The sequence below is a fragment of the Sciurus carolinensis genome, chromosome X (genome assembly GCF_902686445.1).
Source record: "Sciurus carolinensis chromosome X, mSciCar1.2, whole genome shotgun sequence".
Taxonomy (NCBI): Eukaryota; Metazoa; Chordata; class Mammalia; order Rodentia; family Sciuridae; genus Sciurus; species Sciurus carolinensis.
The window spans coordinates 26,382,762-26,409,483 of record NC_062232.1 but is presented as its reverse complement, the minus strand read 5'-3'; the positions used below and the strand labels follow the sequence as shown (position 1 = coordinate 26,409,483).

Here is a 26,722-nt window from a genome sequence, read left to right as displayed (position 1 = left end):
TCCTGTCGCTAGATGCAGTTTCTGCCAGCTAGTTCAAGTTTTTATTCTGATGGTTTTAATAATAATATGTATTATGTATATATTATTCTTGATAAATTGATTTCTGATAGTATATGTATTTTCTCTTTAATAGGAAGCCCACAGATATTCCTCTCATACCCATCTATTTCCTAATTTTATTACTTACAATCATTTCATTCCTATTAATTTTACCTTTAACTTTAAATGATATGAAAGTCATCTTTTTAAAAATGTGTCATCAAGTTTAGAAAAGAACTACTGAGTATCTGATATTAAGGATGAGGAAATCATAACACTACTTTCTTTTTTGCCTCCACCTCTCATTTTGTTATTATATTGTTATTCTTGCATCAATGATATTTTTAACATTTATATCTATTCTGTAAATATAAGTGTTCTTGGCTTGAGTTGATAAATTAAAAACACAGTATTGTTATATAAATAAAATTAACCTTAGACAAAGTAAAAAGATCTATTGTTTTAAAATAATTGTTATTTTAGAGATACTGCTCTATGTAAAATATTCCTTCTATTACCAAAACAACAACATTCCAATAACCCCATTTCACAGATTAGGAGACTAAGGCACAGAGAGATTACATAATTTACCTAAGAGAATTTGGGTAATAGGTGAAAAATCCACCTCTTGAATTTGTACTATTTCAATTATAATGCTAACTTCCTTAAAAGCTTGGTGATTCTTTGTTACATGTTCTTATTTATGAATAATCGTCTATGTTAGCATACAAAGCTATGTGTATTTCTTCTATAGTTGATTAGTTTTACAATTTTTATGCATTTAAAAAGCATAGCTATAAGTGGGCAAATAGCTCAGCCTGTAGAGAACTTGCCGAGCATGTGCATGGGCCCGGGTTTGAATCCCCAGCACCTTGGAAGAAAGCAAAGAGTGAAAAGCATAGCTATTTAAAATGTTAATTTTTAATTAATTTTAATGATTTAAAATAGATTCATTTTTTAATGTTGATATGAAACTCAAAGACCATTTCAGTAAAATCCTTCTCTAAATGAGAACACTGAAACTCAAAAAAATTTCATGAGTTACATAAACCCCCGCCCCCCATATACAAGAGGTCAGTTAATAGCCAAGGTGAAGTTAAAGGGAAGGAGGGGAAAGGATTAGAATGGGAAGCATTTCTATTTATTCTCATCATACTAATTTAACCTTTTTTACTCTGAGAGAAATAGTTTTCAATTTGTTCCCATCCATACTCTATTCCATTCACACTGCCTAGAGACAAAGAAATAAAGTCGGCAGAGGTTGCATAATGAAGTTGAAACTCCACCAAATAGTTGAGAATTTTTTATTTCTTATATTTAGCCCATAGTAGAGGCATTTCCCAACTGTATAAATATTTTAGGTTCCAAAAGACTGTTAGCTGTTTAGGGTAACTAGATGTAAAGTGGGGGGTGGTATTAGATTTCATTAGGTTTCCTATAAGTGTATAAAATTCTGATGCATTAATGAAGATAGGAACTACTTATAAGGAAATGAGAAATAAATTTGTACATTTGTTTTGAATTGTCCTCCAAACATAATTACTAATGCACCCTTTACCTTCTTCCCTTGCATAACATGAGTTCTTAAGTAGGAGCCCATTAATAGAACCAAATGACCTAATATTATGTGTAATTCTATTTGCGATATAGATAGGTTATTTGTCCATGTAGAAGTTTCATAGCTCTCATCAGAATCTCAAAGGTGTCTAGAACCAGAGAAGGTGAAGAATCACTTCCCTAATAATTTTAAATGTTGTTAGGATAAGCTGTAATTTGTTAATAACCAAGGTTTCATGTCTAGTCATCTCAGCACCCCTTCCTAACCTTACCTCTTCCCACTTGATTCTTGGCTTGTGAGTTCTTCATTACCTTATTGTGTTTGGTATTTTCCTTCTCTAAAAACTTTGATTCTCTAATATTCATATAATTTCAAATTATATTTTGTTCCCCAATACTTTTCTTAACCCAAACCCAAAACAACATTTAAGAATCTTTTAAGCCTTGAACATCTTTCTTGCCCTCTACAGGTTTTAGAAAACCTTATTATATGTATTTTTTCACAGAGTTTAGCTAATTAATTATAGTACATGTATTTTCATCACTAAATTTAAAATCTTTAAAGGTTAACAACTGCTTCTTATATTCCCTTGTGTTTTCTCGATTATCAAGAAAAATGGCAAAGGCTGAATTATTTTTCTGATAAGTGGATGATGATACATAACTGGGGAGGGGCGCAGGGTGGTAGGAAGCAAGAATGGAGGAAAGGTGCATTGTATAGAGGAAAATGAGGAGTGGGGAGGTCATGGGGGAAGGAAAGATATTAGAATGAGACAAACATCATTATCTTATATACATGTATGATTATACAAAAGGTGTGATTCTTACTTCGTGTACAACCAGAGAAATGAAAGTTGTATCCCATTTGTGTACAATGAATCTAAATGTTAAAAATTAAAATAAAAAATGGCATAAATATAGTATGTGTTCATCCATTCTCTCATGGAGTTGACAAATATTTTTGAGCCACTACTGCATATCAAGCAGAGATTTTAGTAGTAAAAAGAATTGGCAAAAATATTCTCTATTTCACCTTCTCATGGTGGAGACAGATAAAGAGATGAATTAAACTATATTATATGGTAAATATTAGTAACTGCTAATTAGAAGAATATAAAGCAGTTAAAAAGACAAAAAAAATGGGTATATGTAAGTTTGATTTGGGGCATGAATTTTTAGATAGAGAGATAGCAGAGTAGGGCTCACCAAGGTGCTATTTTTGAGTCAAGACCCAAAAGCAGTAGAGGAATGAGTGATATTGATCTCTGGAGAAGATAATTCCAGGCAGAGGGAATAGCAAATGCAAATATAGGAAGGAGTTAGGCAAGAAATAAAATCAGTTAGTTGTAATCTGAAGAGTCAGACTGAGTTGGGCCTTGTCTGACATTTTATACCTCCTGTGGTAGGGATTTGAGACTAAGTATAAAATAAAACATATTTTAACATATGACTCTGGAAACTGTGATGATAATAGTTTATCAAGATCAAAGGTGAGAGAAAGGGGAGCAGTGAGAAATCTCTTGCAATAATTCATGCACAATAATGTGGTTTGGAGTAGCATTATGGCAGTGAGGAAAGTGAGAAATACTCAAATTCTAGGTATATTTTCAACCAGATTTATCAAAAATGATTATAAAAGCTGGGCGTGACCAGATTTGGTGGCCCAGCTTCTAATCCCAGTGACTTGGGAGGCTGAAGAAGGAAGATGGAAAGTTCAAAGTCAGCCTCAGCAAATTAGCAATGCCCTAAAGCAACTAAAGGAGACCATGTGTCTAAATAAAACATAAAAAGTGCTGGGGTTGTGGCTGAGTGGTTTGGCACCCCTGGGTTCAATCTCCAGTACAAAAAAAAAAAAATAACTACAAGGATTTTCCTTTTATCAATTGCAAGTTTGAACTTATTAATTGAGGAAGGGAGAACTGTTAGAGAAATAAGCAGACTTTAAGGAGTGTGATGGGGATAAATAACACAAACTGTTTTTGACCCATGAGATTTGAAAGTGAGAATACTGAGTAGACGGTTGAATCTGGTGTGGAGATTGGAAAGACATATGATATAGGGTTATAAAATTGGGAGTTACTTATGACTGACAAATATTCAAATCTGTAAAGTTAGATGAGACTAATACATTTTTGTTGTAGAATAAAATACAATAAATTATTTTCTTTAGGAACTTCTTATCTCAACTTTATTGGAGGATAATTGACACCAAAAAGTGTGTACGTGTGTGTGTGTGTGTGTGTGTGTGTGTGTGTGTGTGTGTATTTAAGGCATATAATATCAGGATTTGGAATTGTGACATGTTTAAATGAGAAATGTTATTGAGGGATAATAGAAGAACAGTAATAAATTCTTAAAGAATGTGGTCACAGGTTGAGAATCAGAATTCAGAATTATAGTGAATCTCATGGAATGTTGTAGATTGATTTGTATTTGTATTTGTCTGTGTATGTATGTGTTTCAGGCCAGACCTGTTTGATTGGAATAGTGTGGTTTGCCAGCAGTCAGCCACGCAACGACTGGAACATGCATTCAACATCGCCAAATGTCAGTTAGGCATAGAGAAACTACTTGATCCTGAAGGTTAGTACATTTGTAGGCTACCATTGTTTTTAGTATTATAGCTTAGTAACTTATTTTTTTGTATCAGACTTGACATTTCTACATTCTAAGCATAAAATAGAAAACCATGTACCTTATATTTTCCTATATTTTAGGTATATTTAAAATCTTCTGTCTTCTGGCACTATATTATGAATTGCCCCACTTCATTTTAGTTCTCAAAATGCTAATATCTAAAACTGAAGTGCAAAATTTCATGGAAAAATAAAACAAAAACTGTTAAAATGTATATGCCTCATGGATGGAGCATGCTGCATTTGAAGTACATTGACTCCAAATAATTATAAAAAGTTAATGTTTTGCTTATTCTACCAAGAGATTTGAGAGACTAATGAGCTAAAATTAATTAGCTACTCTTGCCAATTTCATTCATATACTCTATAGAAGGCAACATGGTTTACTATTTAAGTCTGTAAATCTATTCCTGGCAACACTTCTGTTATAATTCCTAACAGTAGGGAGGTCCTCCATTTGATGTTTATTCATTTTATGCTTCTTAGTTGATAGACAGCACTGTATTTATATTTTTCTTATATTATCCTTAAATAACCTGAATCCTTATCTCTGGCACTATATAGTAGACAAGTGGATAAGAGGGATAATAACATCCTGACCTCTACTCTTATAACCTATGAGACACTTTTTTGGTGTGCCAACTTCTTTGAAATTACAGTCTGTCCTCACTAGTCTGAGGCTTTTCCATACTCTAAAATTAGAAATGTGAGAAACAGAGTCAATTGAACTGATAAGTACTATATAATACAAGCTGATATTTTGGTAGAAACTGTGATATAATAGAAACTGATAATGAAACTATCTTTGGGATAGTGGACCAATGTTAATACAGAAAATCATTAAAAGTGGTGGTGCTGCTTTCCATCAGGAAAAGCTCAGGAATGACTCAGAAAAGAACCTTCTTTTGACATATATTTTATTAACCAGAGTCTAGTTCCAATGTTGCAGACTCAAAAACCTGATTGCCTCGACTCACCTAGCAGATGCATATCAAGAAAGGAGGGAGTTAACTGTAAACAAGCTCAAGAAGAGATAAACAAATCAGAATGGAAATTCAGTTATTTTATATCAGATAGTTATCACAAGAAGACTATTTATTCCTAATTGCTAATATACTAATTGTCCCCAACTTATGATAGTTCAACTTAAAAATTTTCAATTCATAATCTTGTAAAAACAACATGTGTTTAACAGAGACTGTACTTTGAGTTTTGTGTTTTGATCTTTTCCTGGGCTAGTGATATACAGTATGATCTTCTCTTGTGATGCTGGGGAGCAGTGAGCCCCAGCTCCATTGAGCAAAGTGATCATGAGGGGAAATAGCTCACACTCTAAGGTGTATTGTGATGATAAGTGAGGATGTTTGGTTGATTAGGTATAGTAAAGGCATTTCATTTTCTTGTTTTATGGTATTGGGGATCAAACCCAGGGTCTCACACATGATAAGTAAGTGCTTTACCACTAAGTTACATCCCCAGCCCCAAATGCATGTTGCAGATATGCAAATTTACATATTTTCAATTTATGATAGATTTATTGGGGACACTTGGCAAATCAAATTATAACCAAATGTGAGTTTGTGAAGGTAAGTTCAGAAATGTTTCTTCTCATTTGAATAATGCATGACTGAGCAGAGACTCCTATTACTCCTTTATCTTGCTTCTATAAATGATCAACAACACTTCTACCTCAGGTTTTAGCTGTGTGAAAGAAACTTCAGTAATTGTTTGCCTTGTTTTGCAGCATATGGATGGGTCACCTCACTATTGATGTCTACTACTGATTAAATTTTTTTTCTCGTATTTCAATGGGGTATAGAGGACAGGCATAATGAAAATATAGGATCCAAACTGAAGAAAAAAACTACAGTGTGTGGATCTGAAGGATAAACCTGTTCATGGTTATGTTTTTCATTAAATTTTTCTTATGGTGGTCAGTTCCCTTTCTCTGAAATCTATGTTCTTATATTTTTGTGTGTGTAGGTTGAAAATAGATCTTTTTTAGGTTGAAAGGGTACCTCAGTGGTAGAAAACTTGCCTAGCATGTTCAAGGCCCTGAGTTTGATCCCTTGCACCACAAAAATAAATAAATGACTGGATAACTGAAATGAATGAATCAATTAATATATAAATAAAATATGTATTTTTCTTATTAAATTATAAAATGGTTTTTGATCTCTATATTCTCCTTTTAATCAATGGAATAGAGTTATATATACAGGCATCTACGTTATAATAAGAAAACAGATTAACTTCTAATCAGAATTGACAGTTCTGTGAATAATATATTTTATCACATGAAAGAGCCTGATATACCTAACTAAACATACACTGCTAAATGAAAAAAGAAAAAGTACATTGAAATGTATATTGTATAGCCTGTAGGAAACCATTTAAATATCTCAAACTTGAGCAGTTCACAGGCAAGCATATATAACTCAAAATACGGGTTAATTTAGACCTCCACCCACTCATTATAGTGTCATTTGCCAATAAAGTTTTAGATCTGAATACCCTTCTATTTATGAACTCCCTTCCAATTCAAAGAGGAGTAGGTCTCCCAAAAAGGTTTACCAAAGTTATTTATGACTGTCAATAAAATGAGGATTCAGCATAAATTCTGTTATACTTTATATGTCTATTATCACTTCCTATCCTAGTGTGTTAGGACAATACCCAAATATGCACTAAAATTTGTTGCTCAGTATTTCTCAACTAGTGATATCAGTGGTGATTGAAAGAAAAAAATAACTAAATCACAAAGATTTTTATTTATTGATGTTATTCACAAATGACAGAATACCCTTTGTTAGAATCAAAGACAGAAGACTCTCTTCAATGTATCTAATAGGGGAGATTCGTGGTATTATTTCAAGCTTGGTATGATAATTGTCTTTGAGAAGTTCATATTTTTCTTTAAATAAATAGTTTCTTTAGCTTTTTCATGATGATGTCATCTGTTCTCCAAAGTAATTTTCATTTCATATTTACTATGCCCCTTAGGAGGTTAATGAAACATTTTGCTTTATGTTTGGGAAAATTTATATTATTAGAGGACTAAGGCTAATACCTACCAAATAATGTTTTTAGAATTTTAAACATGTTTTTTGATTGGGTTTATTTATAAATTAAATCATCACTGAACATTGAAGGTTTTCATATCTTACATATGTAGACTTTGATATGCTTTGTTTGGCCTTAACTAGTGTTTTGAGACCTGAGGTTTGATTTTAAATGAAATTGCCTTTTAAAATAAGTAGCAAGTATACATTAGCATAAGCAATTTCAAGAGCCATGTCTAGTATGTTTAAATGTTAACATATGCAAAAATAAGTATATCTAGGGTGAAATTATTTAATAATTTATGCATCTTTAGGTTCACAGATATAAAAGGTTTATCACCTTTGAAATATATCCTATTGTAATCAAACAATTCACTTCCTATTGTGATTTCTCTATAAGATACACATTATAAATGCATGGTGGGTAATATATATATTGTTTGCTTCCCTGAGTTTCAAACAAATTGGTTTGTTTACCAATCCACAAACAACTCTATATTAAGAGAGTGCTTTGTCAGCTTTTCCATGTGAATAACAAAGCAAATATGTTCACTTTATAGGGATCAAAAAACCAGGGATAAAACATTGTGCTTGTTCTAGATGGCTTTTGCATATTACCATAAAAAGTCATTTCCATTTGGGATATGCAATTTGATATGGAAATGCCCTTATTTATTTACTGGGGTAACTTTAGAATGAGAAACGAATGATGTCAGTTAAATTTGACTAACAATAACAAAAAAGAACACAAGGACTTGGGAGGAATTTTTGTATCCTCAAAATGACATTTACAAACCAATTAGAGTTTGGTTTTAATCCACTTCATTTTGACTTCATGAGGATGGTGACACAGATTCTATTTTCTGCTTGGCTAATCCCTGCATCACTCTGAGTTGTTTTTAGAGTCTGCTTCTCCAAGAATTAGCTCGGCCTTTTGGAAAGTTGTACTTGTATAGTGAATGATCTCAGGTTTAACTTTACATGCAGGCAGAATTTTAGTCTTTAAAAATATTCAAGGAAAAAGATATAGCATTTAATATAAAAGAGAAGAATGTCTTTAAGTCCTTATATTTTGAGTTTGCTATCAACTGTCGAGTAAGGACCATTTTAATTTTCTAACATCATTATTTCAACCACCATATTTTGATATCATAATGACAAGAAATAGTAAATAGCTTATATAATTAAAAGGGTTAAAATTTACCAACTCAAAAGGATTGTCATTAATTAAAATAACTAGAAATTTTTATGAATAGGAACACTCATTTCATATCATTTAGGCTGACTTTTTTATTTTATCGGTTCTTTTTAATTATACATGATAGTAGAATCCATTTTGACATAATTATACAAACATGGGATATATCATATTCTAATTCAGTCCCTAGTACCTCTCCTTCCCCCTTCCCTCCCCCACTTCTTGCTCCCTTACTTTTAGTGATCTTTCTGCCATTTACCCATAGTTATTTTTTTGAATTAAATTTTATGGAAATACATGGTGGAGAGATTCACTGTGGTGTATTCATATATGTACATAGGAAAATGGCTAAGGAAAGCAGATGGTGACATTGCACAAGGAAATGGGGGAGAGAAAGAGAGAGACACTGATTCTTCCCTCACCAAGGACAAAATATAAACCCCAAAGGCATGTCCCCTGTGTCCCACCTCCTGCAGTCACACCCTACCTGCCTACAGTTATCACCCTGTTAATCCCTACCAGGGGATTAATTCACTTAAGAATTAAGGGTTAAGACCCTTGTAACCCAATCTTTTCACCTCTGATCTTTCTTGCATTGTTTCACACTTGAGCTTTCAGGGTACACCTCATATCTAACCCATAAAAGGTGCTTATTAGACTATTCTTGACTATTTTTAGGTTTAATTATGAAACTAATATTTTTACACTTCTCTTATCCATGGCCAGACATGTTGCATAACTAGCTTTTATTATCTACTGCCACCTTAATATATTTGAGTTAAAGACTATACCAGAGTATCTGGAGTCATGTTCAGATTTCACGGTTGCTACCATGGACAATAAATCTTTAAGGGAAAACTAGGTAGGACTTTACACATGAAAGTAGTATATAGCAAAATAAATAATGAAGATTTCTACATTGTAAAAATTTACCAATAATAAAACAGACATTAATATAAAAATGAGCAGTTATATTACATTAATATGATACAAATTATCATATTCACATTAAGATATTCATGTAGCAATCTCCTGTTTCCTGATGGGGAATGTTTAAATTGCTTGTCACAACAGCCTTTTTTTTTTTTTTTTGGTGCTGGGGATCGAACTCAGGGCTTTGAGCTTACAAGGCAAGCACCCTACCAACTGAGCTATCTCCCCAGCCCCTGCTTGTCACAACAGAAATTAAAAGAAATAGATATGTTAACTTATATTTCCCAACAGCCTGAAGAACCACAAATGGGAAGAGTGAGGGAAGGAGAGAGAGAGAGACAGACAGACACAGACAGACAGGCAGGAAGACAATATTGTGTCTCCTTTTGATTTCCTGTCTTCTACATTGTTTTTGGTTTAGACACCACAAAAAACTGAATAAATTCAGGACAGTTTGAACCAATCACTAATAAGTTGAAGCTTATTCATTGCAGTTTGGATGAGTGAAATAATTGAATGTAACTGGCCCAAATTCACCCACTTAGAAAACAAGGAACCCAGGTGTGGTGGCCCACACCTGTAATCCCAGTGACTGCAGAGGCTGAGGCAGGAGGATCAGACTCAGCAATTTAGCAAGGCACAAAGCAAATTAGCTAGACCCTGACTCGAAATTTTTTTAAAAAATTGAGAAGGAGTGGGGATGTGGATCAGTGGTAAAGAACCACATGTTCAATCCCTAGTACCAAAAAAAAAAAAAAAATTAAATTAAAAAAAGAAGAAGTTTTGTCAATGACCCTGGGTGCAATTTCTAGTACCAAGAAAATAATAGACCTGCAAAACATAAAATATGATACCAGTGTTTGTGAATAACTTCAATTCACCCTTTATACCAAAATTCAGTATTTCCTACTAACCTTTCATGCTCTATTAAAATTTATCTCAATTGAACTTTCTGGAAAATAGCCAATTTATATTTTCCATCCATTCTAGGAGCTTTTATTTCAATATAATTAATATGCTATAGTTAAGCAATGTAGTTTCTTACTGGATTAAGCAATTTAAATAATAAATTTTTAAACTAATTATGTTATTTTATATTTATACTGTAGATGAAGTTCTGTACCAAATTTGTTTAGAAGTATTTGAATAAAATTCTTAGCTAGATAACTGAGGATCTTTTTTCAATTTTCATACTGGGAGTTTTGTACAACTTTTTTTTAAAGTTGAAAAAAAATAATATTGTAGTCTATACAGTCAAAAATAAATTATTTTTGAGTGAATGATGAGTTATCTATAAATCATTACAACAATGAAAAATGCAGTCACTGCATTCCAGTACAATATGATATATAATAGATATTTTGTGGACGGTGCACCCACGTGTATCCTGACAAGGTGTTCATGATGTTGTTGAGGAAAATATATTTGAAAAAATGTATTGATTTTTTGTAATTGATTTTAGTAAAATTCAGCCATGAAGGAATAAATAAAATATTAATAAGTTTAAGTCTTAGAGTGTTCCATACTTCACATCTGCATTAGAATCACAAAAAGGTGTTTAAGCAAAACCCTTTTGAATATTTAAATAATGATATAAAAACATGACATAAAATGGCACAAATAATTTAAAAAATATTGATGTAATAATTGTCAAAGATAAGGTTTGAATGTAAAGTATATTTTGTTGATAGTTGGGCCTTTTTTATTTCATTATCTTCAAAATGGAATTAACTGATATGCAATTATGAGATATCATATAACATGCAAATAAATATCTGAACACCTTAAGACAGTACTGGGAAAATAAATATCAGGTTGATACATATGTTTACTACGTAGTAATTATATGAAAAAGCATGGACCATTTATCAGATGGAACATGAAATTTAAGATAAAAATGTACTGGTTTAAAACAATATTTGTGCAAAATAATGATGAACTGGGTCTTGGTTGATGTCATTTAACTCTTATAACATGGTAATTTAATTCTTATAACAATAGGATTTAATTCTTATAAAAGGAGACCAGAAACTTTACAACTGCCTTGTGATTATATTAAATATAATGAACTACATTCTTAGATTTATTGTTTTATGACAAACTTTTGGAATTAATGTGCCACATGATATTCATTTGACAGATGAGTAAACTATTGTAACTATTAAATGACTGAGAAGTTGATGGATTATTAGAATTGAAGAAGTGGTTGAAATTCAGTGCTTTTTACTTTTTAGGAAACATGAGTTGTCCTGTCATGTTGCTCTTGTGAGATATTATTTCAATATTGCTGAATAAGGGGAGAGGATTTGGAGGTAGGAAGGATAGTAGAATGAATCAGATATTATTACCTTATATACATATGTAACTATATGACCAGTGGAATTCTACATCATGTACAACCAGAAGAATGAAATTATATTCCTTCTATGTATGTTGTATCAAAGTGTATTCGACTGTCATGTATAACTAATTAGAACAAATTTAAAAATTAACCAAAAATATCTTCAAAATAAAAAAAAAGAACTGTCTTATCATCTCTTGTCTGTGGCGATAACTATGCAATTGATGCATTTATACTGAAAAAAGATGAATTTGTTATTATACTTTATAAAATCCATCTTTAAAACAATCAAAAAAGAAACAAAAATTTTTGCTGAATAAATTTTACCTTAAATTGAAGAGCAGTTTTGCCCTGAAAAGGTTTTTTCCAATTTATCATCAGTGATATGAATTCAAACATGCAAACTCCTTTTGGTTAAAAAAAAAAAGGGAAAACCAAAAAAACTAAAATTTGACTAGAAAAACCATGTTCTAAGTAACACATATTTTATCCTATTTCTTGTACACAATAACTCCTTAACAGTTTATCCTCAGTGTATAAATGATCCTAGAGAGTTTTATTAGCCCTAAGATAACGTAGTCAATAGATCACAGAGCTGGAATCAAATTGATGTTTATCTCTTCTCAAAGTCCATGTTATTTCTAACAGGACTGTGTGTATAACTACCTGGGGGAGCTTTATGAAAAAGTTGGGATTGGGTCTGATATTCTATTTCTTTGATCTGAACTGGGAACCCTGACACCAGCAATTTTAAAAAACTTATCAAGTGAGAAGATCATACACTTAAGGTAAAGATAATTATAATAGAACAATTGTTCCATGGCATATGTCTTTCAAAATATAACACATAGAATCTATTCTCCCAAGATTTGTTCAGGCTTCTAGCATTTTCTTCCTCAAGGAGTGGCTAAGCCTACTGATCAAATCTTCAATTACTATAGCATTACTTATTACTAACAGTCCTATCACTAATGAGAAATGTTTTATCTAGATGAAATAGAGAAATAGACTAGCTGTCATGTAAGACTGATCACCAAAACATTCTTTTTAGGATTAAGGTAGACTTGCCTTATCTCCTATTTACAGAGCTCTAGTTCTCACTCTTTCTCTCTCCCAACCCCACTTCTTCTCCATTCTTTCTTCTGTTTATTACTTTTCTCATCTTGATCCTAATTAATGTCATTGTGTCCTGTTATCAATGGTTTGATGATAGGTTTCTCAGATAGTAAAAAATGTCTTTCATTCACATAGCTGATTAGGACCTCTTATTCCACAAGTACTTCCAATTGTAACTAAGGGAAAATAAAGAAAAAAATAAAATGACAGTAAAATAATGTTTTTCATAGTGTAAATTGGTGATCCCATGAGTCCATTTAAAATAAGCAAATGGATTAGTTAACTTCATGCTCTGTGGTATTAATGCCACAAATAGGTTGACTTTAATCAGAATCCATTTGTAAGAATTAGTTTTGCTATAGAGTCTGTGTATTCCCCAGATGTATGAATTTTAGTGACAGTACTTAATGGATCAATAAAAGGTTCTGAGTTTTTTCCTCTCATTTTTAAACTTGTTCATTTGGACAGACACAGCTAAAATGTGCAAAAGTCATTGTAAATCCATACATGTGCATGCCCCCCACAGGTTCAAGCAGTGCATTTTTAAAAGTTCAATCAAGTATAATTAATTACCTCCAACATGAGCAAAAGCTCTTTAAATTATTTTAAGTCAATGTTTATAGGAGAAATTGACCTACAATACACCTCAGGTTCTTAATATTTTTGAGAACTTACAAAAGAAAAAAACTGCTTCTCTATAAAGGTAACATATATTGCCAATAAAATATATAAGGGAGGACATCTACTTATAAAACTTAGAAAACGATTTAGCAGGAACAGTTGTTTTATTAGCCTTCTGCTTTTTAATGGCTGAGACCATCCTGGGGCTATTTAAAAGATGATTTAATTTGTCCTCTAAACACATGGATGAGTTCAGGGTATTTCTTTTTTCTCATGAATCAACCATGTCTGCATTGACATTAAAGGCTTAGCTCAGGAATCTTTGTAACAATAAATCTAACTTTTAAATTACTTAAAGTTGGTAAATTAAATAGCCTTAAGCATCCATAAAATAAAGTATTAGAACTACTTGAAATAAAATGATTCATCAATTTATTGACTCAAAATTAAGGGTTGCTTCAAATGTAATTTTAATGTAAACTGTATTTTAATCTAAACTAACTGAAATTCTTAGGAAGTATTCTGTTTGATTACCTTATATCCCTTAAGGAAATGATCATTTGGACATATAATCTTTATAAAACTTTTCAGTTTTCCCTAGACCAATAATTAATGTCATGATCAGTTTATCCAGTTGTTCAAAGCAAATCCTACAAATCATCCTTGATTCCTCATTTTTATCTTTCCAAAATTTCAACCCACCATGATACCTTACGGCTTGTATTTTGGAATACATCACTAAATCTTTCATATCTCCCTACCTTTACAGCCACCCCTATAGTTCAAGTTGTTCTCATCTCTGTGACCACAGGAAGATCTTCCTATTAGCCATATTTCCATTCTAGCTGTACCTCCATTCCTTTTAACATACAGATATTCAGAATAATATTGAAAAAATTCAAGACCTTAGCACTTGCTGTTCCAGCTGCCTAGGATGCTTTTCTTTCTCTGTACATTTCATAGCTGAACCCCAGTGAAACTGTGTGCTTTATTTAAGATTGTCAGAATAGCATGTTTCTCTGTCCTAAGTAACTATTTAAAGCGTTCTTTTTATTTTGTTTTAATTTGTTTTTATGTTATTTCATATTATACACACTGGGCTTGAGGTCTTTTATTCCTTTGAAAATCTAATGATTGGAATCAATAATAATACATATATGAGAAAAGAAATCTCTTTCTTTTTCTTTCTTTCATACTGGGAGTTGAATTCAGAGCCTCATGCATTCTAAGCACATGCTGCACCACTGAGTTACAAGCCCAGCTTCTAGTTTTTTCATTACTAGCTGTATTTGGGGAGTATAGTCTGGGAAATTATCTGTTTTATATTTAACCTACTTTAGAAAATGATCATTTTGAAAATTGTCACTATGATTTATTCAAAATCAGTTTTTAATCTTAAAAATGTCTATGTTGCTCTTTACTATTTAAATGCAGCTAGGATTAGGCAAATGACAATAATAAATTTCTTTTTTATCTGGGAGACCACATGAACACTGAAAATAGTTAGATATCAATGAAGGCATCTTGTCATACTTTGAGGAGAACACCATGTATTTTGGAATAAAGGGAAAGCAGAGCAAACACACGTAATTTTGTTTCTCCCAAGGGTAATTCAGATGTTCTTTACCTATGTCTTAAATACCTTGAATGTTCTTCCTCATGTTTAAACTAGTTTGGTCTTTTACAGAGAGAAAGTGAGCAGTTTTGCCTTATTTTGTGTGTGTGTGTGTTTGTGCATGCACTCATGTGCACATCTTTTCAGGGCATGGAGAGTCAGAAATAAAGAAATAAGAGAAATAAAGGAGGTACAGGCCAGAAATTTAGTTGCAGTTAAGACAACTGACAAATTCTAAAGCAGGAGGAAGGCAAGGAAATTACTAATAGGGATAGTGACAAGGGAATACCTCAAGTTACTGTGTTCATTTAGTTATGTAGTTCATACTTGGTGCCTGCAAAGTTTCTGGTATATCTCAATTATGAGAATGCAAAAATACGACATCATTATGGGAGAATATGATACATAAGGCACGAAGATTTTTTTCTTCAAATCTGTTGTATTCTTGGTTTGTTAATTTTTAAAATATTTTGTTTTAATTAGATATACATGACAGTAGAATGCACTTTGATACATCATATATAATGAAGCATAATTTCTCATTCTGGTTATACATGATGTAGAATCTCACTGGTCATATAATTATATATGTACATAGGGTAATAATGTCTGATTCATTCTACTGTCCTTCCTACATCCATATACCCTCCCATCCTTTCACTCCCTGCTACCAAATCTAACATAACTCTGTTTTTCCCTAGTGACCCCCATTGTGAATTAGCATTTGTGTATCAGAGAAAACATTCAGCTTTTGGATTTTGGTACTGACTTACTTTGCTTAGCATGATATTCTTCAGCTTCATTTATTTACCAGCAAATGCCATCATTTCATTCTTCTTTAAGGCTGAGTAATATTCCATCATACACACACACACACACACATATATATATACATGTATATTACATTTTTTTAATCCATGAGGGCACCTAGGTTGGTTCCATAGTTTAGCTATTGTGAATTGAGCTGCTATAACCATTGATGTGGCCGCATCACTGTAATATGCTGATTTTAAATCCTTCATGTATAAACTGAGGAGTGAGATAGCTGGGTAAAGTGGTGGTTCCACTCCAAGATTTCTGAAGAATCTCCATACCACTTTCCATAATGGTTGCACCAATTTGCATTCCCACCAGCAATGTATGAGTGTACCTTTTCCCCCCACATCCTTGCCAGTATTTATTGTTGTTTGTATTCTTGATAATTGTCATTCTGGCTGGGGTTAGATGAAATCTTAGTTTTGATTTGCATTTCTCTAATTGCTAGACATTGAACATCTTTTTTTTCTTATATTTGTTGCTCAATTGTATTTCTTCTGTGAGGTGTCTGGCCAGTTCCTTAGCCCATTTATTGATTAGATTATTTGTTTTTCTGTTAAGTTTTATGAGTTCTTTATATATCCTAGAGATTAATGCTCTATCTGAGGTGCATGGGGCAAAGATTTTCTCCCATTCTGTAGGCTCTCTCTTCACATTATTGTTTCTTTTGCTAAGAATAATCTTTTCAGTTTGAATCTGCCCCATTTATTGATTCTTGCTTTATTTCTTGCACTTTAGGAGTCTTCTAAAGGAAGTCAGATCCCAAGTTGACATGGTGAAGATTTGGGTCTACTTTTTGTTCTATTAGGTGCAGGGTCTCTGTTCTAGTACTTAAGTCTTTGATCCACTTTGATTTGAGTTTTGTGCAGGGTGAAAGATAGGGATTTAATTTAATTTTGTTTCATATGGATTTCCAGTTTTCCCAGCACTATTTATTGAGTAGGCTATCTTTTTTCCAGTGAATGTTTTTAGTAACTATGTCTAGGATGAGATAACTGTATTTATTTGGGTTTGTCTCTGTGTCTTCTGTTTTGTACCATTGGTCTACATGGTATCTGTTTTGGTGCTAATACCATGCCATTTTTGTTACTATGGCTCTGTAATATAGTTTAAGGTCTGGTATTGTGATGCTCCTGTTTCACTTTTCTTTTTGCTAAGGATTGCTTTGGCTATTGTGGTTTTCTTATTTTTCCAAATGAATTTCACAATTGCTTTTTCTAGTTGTATGAAAAATGTCATCAGGATTTTAATTGGAATTGCATTAAACCTGTATAATGTTTTTGGTAGTATGGCCATTTTGACAATATTAATTCTGCCTATCCAAAACCGTGGGAGGTCTTTCCATCTTCTATTGTCTTCTTCAACTTCTTTCTTTAGCATTCTATAATTTTCATTATAGAGATCTTTTACATTTTTTTTTTAAAAATACTGCTTAGTACAGTATCAACACAACAAGAATATTGGTCAGTATTGTATTTCACTTTGTCAGTGATATTTACTTCTGTACAAATATCAACCTTGGGGAAGTAGGAATTCTGAGTTACATTGCTGTGGAGTTTGTACATTCCATCATACTTTTGTTTTTTGACAACACTGTATGTGTTTGCAGACTTAACCAATCCTTTAATCTGTGGTGACTTCCTTGTGTGCAGGGATCATCCTTGTTCACAGCTGAATTTCCAGAACCTAAAAGAAACTTTGTTTTTAGTAAGCACACAATAAATTAATGTTGAAGGTGTGTTTTTTACATTAGCAGGTTATGTAAAAATGTGAGTGAGGGTCATTAATTTGTATGAAGAACAATCAGGATTTCAAATCTGATCACATGAACTATCAGACTGATAGATTAAGGAATTAACTTAAAGAAGCAAGGAAATGTTCAGTATTAAAAGTGTTTGGGTTTCCATATATTTTTCTCTTTCTTATTATTTTTATTGTTGTTGTCTTAGCTAGAAAAGGTTCTTCCCCACAATCTTAGTTCATGTAAATAAAAGAATCCTAGTGAAGATGATATTTAAAATATAAATATGATGCATAATAAAACACCTGAGGTTTGACTTATAAGAAATATGTAAAATAATTTGTTCCAAGCTAATTTATAATCATATGCATTTTTAGGGGACAAGTATCAATATCAAACTTTATCTAAAAATTAGTAATAGAACATTTTAAATAAGGAACAAAAGGAACTCAATTGTAATGCTGAGTGAAAGAATTTCAGGTTCTAGTTGGAAATTATATAAGTGGTATAAAAACTGACAGATTGAGATTGCTGGAATATTTGCTCTTTGTATCATGAAATTTTAGAAAAATCTTTTGGTAACTTCTATGATAGAAGTTTGCTATTCTGGTTAGAAAACTAAAACATATTTGGCCTCAAGGATGATGAAGTACAGTTAAACAATACCTACTGCTTTACTTTTTATGTAAGTGAATGCACTAGGATGGGAGACCTATATGAATGTACAAATGATTTCTATGCAAACATATATGGTACTTGTAAAGGAGAAGGTGTATTACAAGTGACATTTTAGATAAAATATAAGTGACCATATATTTAAGCTATAATACAAATTGGATAGATAACCATAATTTGAGTATTTTCTCAAACATACTATGAGAGGAAATTGATAAAAACTAAGAATAACTTTTAAAAGGTAATTAAATGTCTACAGTCTTATGCTGAAAAGTGTAGAGTATTTACTAAACATTTTAAAAGACAAGTGAAAAAGGGAATGTTCAGCAAAGACTATTTTGATGTGGTTTTCAATAAATGTCAATGGAAACTGATAGCAAATTAATGTAAATATTATGTATCACTTTGAGCAATAATCTTCTCAGTTCCTGAACAGTAATGATTTCCCTGAGTGGAGTTAAGTCAATAATAAAAGTGGAGAAACAAGATGACTTTTCCTTGAAATATAGTTTCTAAGAATTGGATGAGATATTGTGCTATCTATCAATGGAAAAATTAAACAATTCACATATCACCAATCAGCTTAACGTATCCATTTAATTTAGTCAATTTTACTACAATAGACATCTCACAAGCACAAGCTATGTCTATAAAGATATTAAATACTTGGGAATATCACAACAAAGCTAAGGGACAAAGCAAAAATTGGGTGCTTGATGGCGCATTTTTTTTAACTTTATAGGCTTAAACCCCTCTGCATTGTATAAATAATGGCTCCTAAAGATGTTCACACTGTAATCATTGGAACCTGTGAACATGTTATATAAAAATGGTGAATTCAGGTTGTTAGTTAGCTGACCTTAAAATAGGGAGATTATTCTAAATTATTTAAATAGGTGCTATGGAGTCACCAGGATGATTAAAAGTAGGGAAGAGACAATTTGTGAAAAAACTGTTGTTCACTTTAAAGATGAAGGAAGAGGACCACATTCCAAGACATATAGGAGGGCTTTCAAAGCTAAGAAACATATACCCCCATATGGTGTCCAGAAAAGAACACAACTCTGCTGCTAGCTGAATGTATCCTTATGAGGCTCATGTCAGACTTCTGACCTACTCAACTGTAAGATAAAAATTTTGTGTTAAGTCACTGAGATTTTCAGAGTCTGTTACAGCAGAAATTGAATACTAATACAATTTCTTACAGACTTTTGCTTTCTAGATCCTTGGCTTAGCTCATTTACAGTCATACCTTTTCAGTTTTAAGTCCAGTTGTACTACCTCCAATGAAATTCGTCCAGCAGTTCTGATTTCTAGGACTTAGGATTTAAATCGCAAGAGGCACCAAGGGAGAAATGTATCCCCTCACCCTAGACCTAGATTATTCCACTTTAAATAGCCATATCACCTCTTGAATTTATATTGAACCACATCAAGGCCAAGTCTCACCCACTTCTTTTCTAGTAATGTTAAGAGATGTTTATCTTTTCAGAATTCTCAATGGGATCACTTCTTGTATGATTAAACAGGTGTGCACATGTGTATGTGTGCATTATTATGTGTATGCATACACCATTAAACACCCAAAACTGAATCACAATTTTATATGCACAGATATAGGACCTATGCTTCCAAAATAAGAATAACAAAGTTCTCAAATAGAGCTAATTTATAGAAAGTAATCATTCCTATCCTTATGATCAAACTTTGCATGAGTATGCAAAACATTTCACTTGATAATGGAAACAATTGAAACTTCTACTTTGCCAGAGAATGTCTTTGTTTCATATTTACATATATAAATGCTAATTAGAAAGGTAAAGATTTCCACAAAAGAGATAGTCTGTTCCAAAATTTTAAATATCTCTATTTATTTTGGAGAACTGCTTTGCAAAAGTCCTGAATTTAGTAGTCTTAGTTTTAGTAATTTTGATTTTTGTATCTGAAAGTAACTGTCATTTTTTCCCAAATGAATAAAATGGTAATTGTTATATGAGGAATAAGAATATGTAGGAAATAATATTTAATTATTACCATAAATGATCCTCTTTATTTTGGGGTAAGTTTTCTGAGAGTCTACACTTACATTTTAATAAAGTAATAACCAATAATATCTACTGTTTACAATATATTAAAGATTATCCTAATTATTTTTAAGCACATCCTCCTATTAAGTTTCCAGATTGGGAGGATTTTGATCCCTAAAAATTCAGACTTAACTAGGAATTTCCCATCTACTCTATGGCCCAGGGTGTAAAATTCTGACCTGGATAAATTAATAATGCTGCAAAATAAAGTGACCTAGAAATCCAGCTAATCTTATCAGTACTCATTTTTAATTGAGAAAGTCTAATTACTCAGATAATTGTGGGGCTCATTGCTTACTTTTAATTACTATAAAAATAAAAAAGAAAAGACATAAATTTATGCTGCTATATATGCTTCATGCCCTATAAAACTGAATATACTTTTTTATGACCCATTTGGCTTCATTCACTTAATCAGCAAATAAAATGCAATATTATGCTTTTATAATTTCATACTACTTTTTTGATTTTTTTTATAACTATAAAACATCAGTTATGTGCACAAGCATAATTCTGGTCAGACAAGTTTATTAACTTTGTTTAGATAATTAAGGATTTCAGAAGATCAGTAGTTTAGTTTTGAGGTTTCATAAATAGAAATGCTTAGGGAACAATTCCTCATTGTACTTGACACAATTTATTCTGAATTAATCAGTACCCTACCTCAAAGAACTGGCCCAAAAGAATAAACCAGATTAACTTAAAATGTGCTTAGAATTTGTGTTTTGGTGTAATTTGTTATAGAATTAAACAGCTTTAAATGAGAAGTTGCATCTTGTGAATTGTTCTCTTTCCCTCTCAGGGCTTAGTCTCATGACTTGCATGAGTGGGTATTCAGTAAATGTTGATTACATTATTAAGATATTTTAATAACTTATTTTTAGTAAACTTCAGAAAATAACTAATTTTGTTATAATCCCTGAACCATGCCTGCTGGCAGGCTATTTCTCTTAAAGAATTTTATGTATCTTTTGTCTTCACATCTTTATGTCTTGTGCATATCATTGTTCAGTTTTGGGTGTTGAGGGGTATGTAGGTGTGTATGTGACTGCTGGTGTGTGCATGTGGGTATGTTTTTTTGTGAGTCACTTCATCTTAACCTGTCCTTTCTATGTTCCTAGGCATTTCATGTATTTTCCCATTGATACTATATATTTTGTCTGATCCAGGATGGCCTAGATATCTAAATATCACATATTACAAGTATAAACTGAAACTCAGAGAGGTAATAAAGATGAAATTAAACTCTAAATAGAAATATAAGTGAGACATGAGGACATGGATAAAGAGATTGTAGGAATGGACGTGTGCAGACTTTTACAATATGGATATGCTAATTAAATGGATTTGATTATTATGAAAGTACACATGCATTGAAATGTGCCATATCCCAAAAATATGTACAATTATTATTTGTCATTTATAAATAAAAAGTTTAAAAAAGGTATTTGCCATTAGGAAGAAAATCACATTATTCAGAAAATATAACCTTGAAAACTAATAAGTAGCATTCTTGAGTTTTATGAAAATAAAAGTAAAACAAAGGGAATGGAAGATGAAGGCAGGAAAGAAAGAAGGAAAGAAAAAGAAAATGGGCTCATCTAAAAGTTGAATATTTCTCCCATGGGTATAAGCATCAGTTCTAGTTTTAGCTTATGAATAAATATTGTAGAAATGCCCACAACATACTCCAACCCAAAACTGAGCCTGATAAATTACTATAGGGGAAAATCTTCACAGAGTTTCTGTAGCCTCTTAAAAGAGGAACATCAGGGAAGGATAATTATAGTTTTATAGGCTGAACTCAATAGCACTAACAATGATCTGGCTAGGAACTGGTCAGAATTGATTAACTAGATGAATGCTGTGACAGTTTGTATTGATATGTTGGAATATCTGGGTCTGAACTAGATGTTGTAAAGCATTTTGAGCTTAAACAGTTAAGCTATGTTGCAAGTTTGCCTTTCCAAGATGATTTTTAGCCATCACAGGAAATTCTGCTGGGCCCTAGTGCAGCTTAACATAGGGGACTCTATTGGGTCTCAGTTCTTAGATCATTTATATTAACTGATTAAGTCACAGTTGTGGATTAGGAAGTGATAGATTAGTTCACATAGATACTGAAAAATTCTCCTTAGTTCACAAAATTTATATAATTTCTCTTTCTCTCTTCTCTCTTCTCTTCTTTCTCTCTCTCTCTCTCTCTCTCTCTCTCTCTCTCTCTACCAGGGATTGAATCCAGGGGTACTTTACTACTGAGCTACATCCCCAGCCCTCCTTTTTATTTTTTATTTTGAGACAGGCTCTTGCTAAATTGTTCAGGGCCTTACTAATTTGTTGAGACTGGCCTCACCCTTATAATCCTCCTACCTCAGCCTCCCAAGTCACTGGGATTTTGGATGTTTGCCACCACACCCAGCCAATTTCTATTTCAATACTTCAGTACATGTAAGATTTAAGAACATGGGTCCTCACTAGGCATGGTAGCACTCTCTTTCTTTGAACCCTGATCCTACTACTGTGTAACCTTTATCATATAACCATTTTTTTCCTCAGTTTCCTCATTTGTAAATATGGTTAATAATAAATTATTTAATATTTGTGAATTACTTAGTATGATACAGAATAAAGGATTGCTGTTGTTATTCTTGCTATCACTGATTTTAAATTATCTTAATATTTCTTCTATTTGGTGATTTCTCCTTTGTAAAAGGCCTAAATCTTAAAAGGAATTCTATCTTATTAGCTATCAGGGAACGTAGCAGAATATGTTATTGATTAATAATGGCATCAGAAAATGAAGCAAAAACCTATTTAAATGACCTCAGGGAGGAACTACAAACTTTTGTAGCATTTGCTTTAGGTAAGAGCTTGTGATTGCCATAGCAAATTATGAATGGCCAAACAAATGTTCTCCTTGGTTAGACACTGAGGACACTCTTCTGTTCTCTGTTCTACTTCTGTCTTTTTCTAGACCAGTTTTAGGTTTTTCTCTCCTACTAAACCCAGCACCAGATATGATATAGTTGGAGGGAGTATAAGGTTACTGTCCTAGTTAGAATCTACTAGGTCTCTCTCTCTCTCTCTCTCCTCTCTCTCTCTCTCTCTCTCTCTCTCTCTCTCTCTCTCTCCCCCTCTCCCCCCACTTCTCTCCCTCCCTCCCTATGAATATACATGCTTACATACATACACACATCATGTAGTGTTCTTTTAGACCTAGAATTGATTTCTATAACATCTAGGGTGCGCTTAGGTCTTGAGTCAGTCCTTAAAAATAATATAGCAATCTCAGACAATAATGAAATCCTTTCATTCTTGATGATTTAGTGCTTTTAGTCTGAGCTTATTGCTTAAACTATTCTTTCTCTCTAGTGCTAAAATGATTATCCACTGTAATAAAAATGTTATACAGAATATCTCATAGAGCTGGGTGTGGTGGTGTACACCCACAGCCATTTGGTAAGCTAAGGCAGAAAGACCAAGAGTACTTGACTAGCCTAGGCAGTATAGTGCGACCTGGAGGGAAGAAGAAAAAAAAAAAAAAGAAGAAGAAGAAAGAAAAAAAGGAAAAAAGCACTCACATGGATTTGAGATTCATCACAGGGAATATAGTTTAGGTCCACTAACTAATCGTTATTATGCATCTTTCAAGGGCCAGGTACATTGAAAATTAGGAATACAGGCTTATTACCCTTGATACAATAGTAGTTTAAAGAAAGTCACGTGGGAGTGCAGAAAGATTGGGGATGGGTTTGGGTGTGTGTGGATGTGTGTGTGTGTGTGTGTGTGTGTAATGGGCAATATATATTGATGAAATTTTTATAATGATATGATAGTTATGGTGTCATTAACTAAAAACTCCTTAGAAGATTTGTGGTAGGTTCTTTCTTCATGTACATTATTTGGACCTTATTCATAACAAACCTCATTTATATAATGTTTCAATCCTTAAGGATGGCATACTCACAAAATGGGAATGTCCCCATCTTTCCATATAACTTCACAATTATGGAAATATGTGTTCCTACAAAGAATATTAAGATATAAGATTTGTCTGTTGTCTCTGAAAAGTGTTTCACTGGTGATAAAGCTAATTCAATTTACATTTAAAAATATTACATGAGCCAAAGATATATGCTCTATACCTTCACTTTTAATATGATCCAGCCTCATTGGGAGACAAATGACAGAATGGTCCTGTTTCAGGGCATTTGCACTTACTGATCTTGTTGTATGGAAATGCTTTTATTCCAGAGAGTCATCACAGGATTTCACTGCTCATTTCATTCAACTTTTATTTTAGTTGTCACTTTACTTAAAAGGTCTTCCCTATAAATCCCCTCTAAAAGAGAGCCAATCCCTCCATCCCTTTCTTTCTCTCTTTACCTTCCTTTATTTGTCTTTATAGCATTTGAAAAGACCTGAGTTTGTGTAATATATTTGTTTAACTGCCATCAGTTTTATTTCTAATTCTAGAATTTAAGCTTTATGAGACAAGAACTTCGTGGGGTTTATTCACTGCAGGGCATAAAGCAGTAAGCACACAAATATTCAATCAACAAATCAATCAATGTTAGACTGAACATATTTATTGTGAGTGTATATTTTATATTATACACATACATTTAATTTCATTAAATTCTTTATGTAATTGATCCTTCATATTACATTAAAGTTACCTCAAATACATTAGGATAGAAAAATAAAAGTATATGAATTGATCATTATGCATAGAAAAGCAACTTCAAGACTAAATCTTTTCATACTTAAGATGTTATTATTTATTTGATATTAGTTAATCTTGTATTAAATTACTATAAATACAATTTATTGCTCCAAATAGCAATACTAGAGGAAGTTACTTTAGATTCTGCAATCTTTGCTGGGTAACTCAGGAAAATTGCTGCCTGGACTATTGTGGTAGCCTCTTAGCTAGTCTCCTTTTCTCTAATTTCTTCCTGCCTCAAACTATAGTCAAAGGTACTACAGTTAGTGTTTGAAAATGACAATTCTAAGCATGTCATTCTACTGTTCATAAAATCTCATATTTCTATTAAATCAAATCTTTCTTTCCTTATTTCCTTTCCTTTCCTTTCCTTTTAATACTGGGATCCAACCCAGGGTCACTTAACCACTGAGCCACAGAACCACATCCCAAGATCCCATTTTTATATTTCATTTAGAGACAGGGTCTCGCTAAGTTGCTTTAGGGCCTCGCTAAATCTCTGAGGCTGGCTTTGAACTCACAATTTCCTGCCTCAGCCTCATGAGCTGCTGAAATTACAGGTGTGTGCCACCACACCTGGTCATCAAATCTGGCTTTCTGGCCTTTATTACTGTATACAATACATTCTGCACCAATTATCAAAATTGTCAAAATAAACTTCAGTTATACCAGCTTTGTGAACAAATGTTCCTGGACCACAAAAGGGTTTCTTCCATATTTTTATGACTTTAAAGTCACTTAGCATAGTGCTTTATGCATAGTTTGTACTGAGGAAGAGTTTATTGGTGATGACTGTGATGTTCAAGCTTTTTCTTTTTTAATTTTTAATTTTTTAAATTTGGTTCCAGGGATTGAACTCAGTGGTGCTTAACCACTGAGCCACATCCCCAGACCTTTTCATTTTTTAATTTTGAGACAGGATCTTGCTAAATTGCTAAGGCTGGCTTTGAACTTGCAGTCCCCCACCTCAGCTGCCTGAGCCTCTGGAATTACATGTGCATGTGCCACATGCCTGGCTCAACCTTTTTTCATTTTTACCACTTCTGAAGACTCTAGACATGACCTCTGCATGAAACTACTTATTAGCTATATAATACTACTGCTGTAAACTCAAAAATACCCATGTATCAGTGACTCAAGAAGTCTATATATAGCCCAGTTAATACTCCAGTACAGTTGTTTCTTGTTGGTAACTGATATTTTTTAAGGGATAATGCAACAAAATATCTCCCTTTGTGTGTCTGAATCTTCTCCAAAGTCATGTCATCATTTTCTTCTACATCTAACCAATAAGCAGAGAAAACAAGCTAGAAAAATCACAGTAGGTTATTAAAATCCTTGCTAGAAAAGTTAGACATATCTGCTACCTTCGTTTTTCTTTTTTTTTTTTTTTTTTGTTTGATTATTATTTTTTTTTATTTTATTTTATTTTTTTTTTTACGTTTACATAGGGTAATGATGTTTATTATATTTTTCCCCTCCCCCCCACCCCTCCCACCCCTCCCACCCCTCCCACCCCTCTTTTCCCTCTACACAGTCCTTCTTTCCTTCATTCTTAC

General features: G+C 32.6%; 1 protein-coding gene across 4 annotated transcripts in view; it reads left to right on the top strand.

The window, feature by feature from the left end:
* Dmd (dystrophin) overlaps window positions 1-26,722 on the top strand; it is a 2,099,091-nt gene that overhangs the window by 395,495 nt on the left and 1,676,874 nt on the right. For all 4 annotated transcript variants that reach the window (XM_047536255.1, XM_047536256.1, XM_047536254.1 and 1 more), the window contains exon 7: window positions 4,061-4,179. In XM_047536255.1, coding sequence (XP_047392211.1) covers window positions 4,061-4,179 — 119 coding nt within the window. The remainder of the gene's footprint in view (window positions 1-4,060; window positions 4,180-26,722) is intronic.